The sequence below is a fragment of the Heterodontus francisci genome, chromosome 34 (genome assembly GCF_036365525.1).
Source record: "Heterodontus francisci isolate sHetFra1 chromosome 34, sHetFra1.hap1, whole genome shotgun sequence".
Classification (NCBI taxonomy): Eukaryota; Metazoa; Chordata; class Chondrichthyes; order Heterodontiformes; family Heterodontidae; genus Heterodontus; species Heterodontus francisci.
In genome coordinates, this window is record NC_090404.1 from 9,914,692 (window position 1) to 9,922,074 (window position 7,383).

The 7,383-nt window shown below is 43.3% G+C and overlaps 1 gene segment (V, D, J or C); it reads left to right on the forward strand.

Moving 5' to 3' along the window:
• Positions 1-1,556: 1,556 nt before the first annotated feature.
• On the forward strand, positions 1,557-6,709 carry LOC137348603 (Ig heavy chain C region-like). The segment is given in 6 exon segments: positions 1,557-1,750; positions 2,887-2,977; positions 3,059-3,389; positions 3,592-3,909; positions 5,516-5,824; positions 6,270-6,709. Coding segments are annotated over 6 exon segments (1,635 nt in total).
• Positions 6,710-7,383: the final 674 nt, after the last annotated feature.

A 7,383-nucleotide genomic window follows, 5' to 3' on the forward strand; every position in this document is an offset into this window, starting at 1 on the left:
TACTTTTATACCCCTTCAAAATAGTACCATTAATATTACGTTAACTTTGCATGTTATTCTTCAAGAAGTGCAACACTTCACATTGAACCGGATTAAATTGCATTTGCTATGTCCCTGAACATTTCACCAGTCTGTCGATGTCATCCTGAACTCTGTTACCATCCTGCTCATTATTTGCTTTGTCTCATCCTCGAACTTCGAAATTCTACTTCCCATCCCCAAGTCCACGTCATTATATTTATGAAAAAAAGAAGCAATGACCATACGACCGACCAAAGGGCGATCACAATACTTTATTGTTTCCAGTAAGAAAAGCATTGGTTCACCATTACTCTATGCTTCTTTTAAAAAACTATAGAACAGTCGAAAATTAAGGCACAGAAGGAGGCCATTCAGCTCGTCGGGCCTGTGCTGGCTGAAAAAACCAGCCGCCCAATCTAATCCCACCTTCCAGCACCTGGTCCATAGCCTTGCCGGTTAGAGCATTTCAGGCACATGTCCAGGTACATTTTAAAAGAATTGAGGGTTTTTTCCTCCACCACCGTTCCTGGCAGTGAATTCCAGACACCCACCAGCCCTGGGTGAAAATGTTTTTCCTCATGTTCCCTCTAATCCTTCTACCAATCAGCTTAAATCTGTGTCCCCTGGTAATTGACCTCTCGGCTATGGGAAACAGGTCCTTCCTGTCTACTCTATCTAGGCTCCTCATAATTTTGCACACCTCAATTAGGTCACCCTTCAGCATCATCTGTTCGTAGGCAAATAACCCTAGCCTATCCAATCTTTCCTGATAGCTGCAACTTTCGAGCCCTGTCAACATTTTTGTAAATCTCTTCTGTACTCTCTCCAGAGCAATTCTGTCCTTTCTGTAATGTGGTGACCAGAACTGTGTGCAATACTCCAACTTGGCCTAACCAGCATTTTATACAGTTCCAGCATTACATCCCTGCTTTTGAATTCTATATCTCGGCCAATAAAGGAAAGCATTCATATGCCTTCTTCACCATTCTATCTATCTGTCCTGCCACCTTCAGGGACCTGTGGACATGCATTCCAAGGTCTCTCACTTCTTCAGTCCCTCTCAATATCCTATCATTTATTGTGTATTCCCTCGCTTTATTTATCCTCCCCAAATGCATTACCTCACACATATTTGGATTGGATTCCATTTGCCACTTTTCCGCCCACTCAACCAAACCATTGCTATCATTCTGGAGTCTATGGCTATCCTCTTCACTATTGACTACATGGCCAATTTTTGTGTCATTTGCAGATTTCCCAATCATGCCTCCCACATTTAAGTCCAATCATTAATATATCCCACAAATAGCAAGAGACCTATACCTTAGCAGGTTACCGCCATCCCTTTAATCCATGCGCTTCTATTTTCTGAACGTTCTCTTATGTGTTCTATTCTCTAATGTCATTTTAAAGCCCATATGTCCAATCTTTGCGCCACCAACATCGACAATTTCTCGGTGACCGAGCTTTCAATATCTAACCAATAAGCCTCAGGTGTTTGAATTGCTCACATAAGCCAGAAGTGAGAGTTGACCATGTCAGCAATAACATTGCAGGAACTTTTGTTCTTCCTTGCATGGAGCCTACTGATATTCACTCGATGTCTAATGTGTAAGTGGTGGCAATATCGGATATTTATAGCGGAAACCTGTCCTGATGTGCACATTATGGTCGGTGCAAGAAGCAACAACAGCGACTCTAACACAATCAGCAAAACCAGTTCTCACTGGTGAGAGGTGGAAAGATACTTTGGAAAATTAAATGGACCATTTAAAGAACATTGTTCCAGATGTCCGATTTAGGAATCAAATTTAATTCGGATTATTAAGTTATTTGGAGGGAGAAGCAAACTCGGGAGAGATCCATTCAGTAGAATAATATAGAACACAAATCACAATCCTCTCGCACTGAGAAGGAAAGTGATAGCCAAGAATCAATTCCGAGTCATCTAAAATTTTAATTCCAGAAACTCGGTTGTGTAAAAATTCTCCTTTGAAATCTGTGCACTAAATGATTCAGCCCATAATTTAAAGAAGAATTCAACTATTTATTGGAAAAGTTCTTTATTGTCATGGGGACATAGAAGATTAAAATGAAGTCTGGTAGAGGTGTTTTGAAGAATGAATGGTTTTATACTGAAATTCCAAAACCAATTTGCCCAGATCAGTGTACTGGGCTGCAGAGGGCACTGATTTAAAATGAGCGTCAAAAGAATGAAGAAAGAGGGTATGAATCTACTTTTCTACACAGGGGGTTGCTAGGATCTGGGATGTCCGATCAGAAAGAGGGCTGTAAACAGAATCAAAAATAGCTGGATAAAATGGAACTTTTGAAAAGAAGATTTGGAATTGGAAGGTCAGCGGGATCGCTGGAGTGATCTTTCACAGGCTTGATGGACCGAATGGCCTCCTTCTCTGCAATCATTTTTATTATTTTATAATCCTGGATCATTAACATGCCAGGATTTGTTGTTGATTTTTATGGGAAAATAATGGAATTACTGTGCCTGGTGGTCAAGTTATGAATTTTAAGATCATTTTATTAGCACGCATTATGATGGCACGTGTTAAGAGTAGTCGCTATTTGAGGCAGGGGGTGCGGGGTGGGGGTGGGGGTGCGGGGTGCGGGGTGGGGGTGGGGGGGAGGGGTTGGAGGGGTGGGAGAACCCAGCAGTATATTTGCAGAAAGCAAATTTCCAAAAACTGCAATTAATAAATGCTGAGTGTTTTATTTTTTGACAAAGTGCTGTTGGTTTAGAAATAAATACTGGCCGATAAAGCAGGGCAACACCTCTTCCAGTTTAATCCAATGAAAGGTACTTTATTGAGATGACTTCAAAATGCTCTTACTTTTGTAATGTGACAGCCCCTGTCAGACAGGTGTGTTCCTGACCAGGAGACCGACAGGTGATGATCACCAAATGATGGAACTGATAGAAGCTCAAATGGGGATGAAGGTTTTAATCGAAAAATAGTGGAATCAGTTTCTAGCTAGAGTCAAATTCCCAGTTGTCTGGTTACTTAATCATGAATCACAGAGTCTAACTTGTTCAATCTGCCATTCTTTCGCAGCGACACCGTCTCCCGCAATACTTTACGGCCTGTGCTCCTGTGAACAAACCAACACCGACGGCTCCTTGGCCTACGGCTGTTTGGCGATGGACTACAGCCCCGAAATCACCAGCATTACCTGGAAGAAAGATAAAGAGCCGATCACCACTGGATTGAAGATTTACCCATCTGTGCTGAACAAGAAGGGAACCTACACCCGGAGCAGCCAGTTAACCATCACCGAGTCAGAGGTGGGAAGCAGCAAAATCTACTGCGAGGTTCGACGCGGAGAGTCGCTCTGGATCAAGGAAATTCTAGGTTAGTGTTGTGGAAACTGTGAAAAACAGAAAAGCGTGAATAGAGCTTTTGCTATATCACATTTAGAGCATTGTGCAAAGTTGTGATCCCTGGAAACCCCAGTTAGTGTCTACTTGACAGCAAAGAACCTGTTAAAATATAGGTCCAGTTTTCATCAGTTATTAATTTCTTCTAAAAAATGTCTAACATGTTTTTCTTCAAGATTGCAAAGGTGTCATCGTCCATCCAACTGTCATCCTCACCCAGAGTTCCAGTGAAGAAATCACAAGCAGCAGATTTGCAACTGTCTTGTGTTCAATCATCGATTTCCAGCCAGAGTCAATAACCGTGAGTTGGTTGAAGGATGGACAACCCATGGATTCGGGCTTCGTCACCTCTCCCGCCTGTGAAGTGAACGGGAACTTCTCGGCGACCAGTCGGCTGACAGTCCCCGCTGGGGAATGGTTCACCAACACGGTCTATACCTGCCAGGTCTCCCATCAAGAGGTCACCCAAAGCCGAAACATCACCGGATCTCAGGGTAAGAGACACAAACCGAGGAAGCTTCGGACCATTCTATGCTCCGATGATAATCTAATTCAACAATTTATTGGAATTAGTACAAAGTACAGATTAATTTTCCAATTCGTCATCATGAGGTTTTTTGGTTCATTCCGCTGTGAGTGCTGAATTAGGATTGCTCACAGTTCAACATGTCATCAGTTCACCAAAGAATGGTTCTTTCTGCTTTGATGTCATTTCGTGAGTGAGGTGGCCTTGATCTCAGGTTTATCATGAGTTGGCTGATCCTATTCGGAGCGGTAATTGGTGTCTGGAACCCTTTACTAGTCACACCACCGGATCAAGTGCCAGAAAGAGCATCTTCCCTATTTCGAAAACTGTGTTGAATTCTGAACTCATGAGCTCAGGAAGAATATATTGGCCTTGGGAGTAGTGCAACACAATTAGACTGGAATGATAGCGGGGCTAAACGGGTTAAATTAAGAGGACAGGTTTCACAGATGAAACTGCTATCACTTTGAGTATAGTACGTTAAAGCGTGAGCTAGTTGAGGTGTTTAAGATGTTTATTGGAATTGATGGAGTAGATGGAGGAAAATATTTCCTCTGGTGAGCAGTCCAGAGCAAAGGGGCATAACTTCCAAATTAGACCAAGTTCATTCCGGGATGATATCAGGAAATCTATTCACACAGTGGGGAGCGGAAATCTGGAATTATCTCCCTCAACTCTCTCTAGAAGTCGGGCATCAATGAAAAATTTTCATGTTGAGATTGATGGATTGAAGTTAGACAAGAGTAGAAAGGGTTACATATCGGGAGACGGTATTAAGATACAGATCAGCCATTGTCTAATTGAATGGCGAAACAAGCTCGAGGGGCTGTTTCTATTACTGCCCTCTGGTCAGATCGCCATCTGACTCCAGACTGACACATGAGGAGTTGTCACTCGTGACAGATATCAGCAAACTGCCTGACACCGTTATTGAAAATTATTCTCCACCACTAAAAGACTCCTTGAAACTGCATTTTCCCGACCTTTCACCCTTCCTCCGCTTGGTTCCTCCTTAATTTCATCTCCTCAAATGTCGTGACAAAGCGCCAGAAAATTAACTTTGTTTCCTGTTGGACCTAAAATTCAGAATTTCATTTGACACTCGTTTTGAGCCAGTGTGAATTCTATATAGCTCGTGTCCCTGGGTAACAGAGCCATTATAATCAGCGGAGATGTGATCCGGTGCAAGGATCGATAGATGGGAGGAAATGCGAACATACGAATTCGGAGCAGGAGCAGACCACTCGGCCCCTCGAGCTTGCTCCCGCAGGGATTTCGGGAAGAACGTTATTCAGTGTGTAACACAATTTCTCCGGCACTTATTCGATTTTTAGGCCGGGTACTTGCTTCATAGCCCATTACAGACTTCGGTGGGTGCAAGTACACCGTATATGTTAAGGCATCTCCCGGATGCTTTTTCATGTTGTTTTCCTTCCAATAAACAATATTATTTAAAGAACAGCTTGAGGTTGATATCTCGAAATCGATTTATTTTCATATAGACAGTGAAGGCTAAATATTGGTGTCTGATTCTGAATATGAATCTTTGTTTGACTTTCATTTCTGTTTTACAGTTCCTTGCTCAATCGGTGATCCAGTAATTAAACTACTGCCACCATCAATAGAACAGGTCTTACTGGAGGCGACGGTGACCTTAACCTGCGTCGTGTCTAATGCTCCTTATGGAGTCAACGTGTCCTGGACACAAGAAAAGAAGCCTTTGAAATCAGAGATTGCCGTCCAACCCGGAGAGGATTCCGACAGTGTGATCAGCACCGTAGACATCTCGACACAAGCCTGGCTGAGTGGGGCTGAGTTCTACTGTGTGGTGAGCCATCAGGACCTGCCGACTCCTCTCAGAGCATCTATCCATAAGGAAGAAGGTGAGCGGTGAGATTGAAGCAATAAGGGAGAGGTTGTGCTTATTTCCAGTGTTTGTACAAGGGGCAATTCGTCCTATTAAATGGTTGAATGGATTATTCTGATAATTGAATTGTAATTCACTAATGGGCCTCTCCAGAACCATAGATGATGCATTTAAGGGGAAGCTAGATAGGTAGATGATGGAGAAAGGAATAGAAGGAGATGAAGTGTGGTGGGAGGAGGTTCGTGTGCAGCTTAAACACCAGCACAGGCTAATTGGGCCGAAAGGCCTTTTCCTGTGCTGTAAATTCTATGTAATATTCCAGAATAATCCTTTATGTTCTCAGCGAGAAGGATTGCATCCGCCTCAGCTCAGGGCTGGAAAGCAGGACATGCCCCAGAGGAGAAAGGAAAACCTTTCTGGAATTCTCCAGTTTATTGACACTTATTTTAAATTTTCTGCAGTTAAAGATCTGCGGGAACCGTTCGTGTCCGTCCTCCTGCCCCCGGCAGAAGATGTCTCTGCTCAGAGGTTCCTCTCCCTCACCTGCTTAGTGAGAGGTTTCTCTCCCCGAGAGATCTTCATCAAGTGGACCGTCAATGACAAGTCGGTGAATCCCGGTAACTACAAGAACACCGAGGTGATGGCGGAGAACGACAATAGGTCCTTCTTCATCTACAGCCTGTTATCCATTGCAGCGGAGGAGTGGGCCAGCGGCGCTTCTTACTCCTGTGTGGTGGGACATGAAGCGATCCCCTTGAAGATCATCAACAGAACAGTTAATAAATCCAGCGGTAAACCCAGTTTTGTGAACATTTCCCTTGCACTGTTGGACACTGTTAATTCATGTCAATGAGAATCTCACGATTGCATTTCAATACTTAAATAAAAACCAATAAAGAACTTTTCGTCCAATCGCGATTTAAATGCACAACCGCTCAATTAATTTTGCTTCCCACATTTTCTAGGGTAGGTCTATTCATCTAAAGTAGGATTTGTGCAGGTCTCGGGCGCACGTCTTCTAAAACCAGGGCTCCCAGTTCAGATACAACACAGGATCGCGACAGAGGAAAGCTGATTCATTACAGGATTCCGTAGAGTAACTTCGACAATGTTCCTCCCATTGGGACGAAAGCTAAGATTTTCCATTTTCTAACAAACAAAAGCAGCACAGTTAGATCTCGGTGTGCCTGCTTTTGTGTTGTCCATCCCTTCAGAATCGGGGTCAGTTTTAAGTTGCAGCACACGAAGCACTGGGAACTGAAGTGAGGGCGCCAGACGAATACCAACAATATCCAAAATCACCCAATACATAGAGGGGAAAAGATAGTTCATCAACTCACTGTACCACCGCTTCCTAAACAGAGAGAGCAAAAGGGCAATTGTTAATCCACTGTAACTCCACTTCTGGAATAGAGAGAGGGCAAAGGCAATTGTGAACCGTCTGTGCACCTCCCCCCAATTCCTCCAACAGATAAAGGAGCAAGGGCATTTTTTAACCCATTAGATTCCAATTCCCCAACAGAGAGATTGGAAGACAATTGCTCTCTGTTATATGGTCTCAGCTGCCATCAGTAA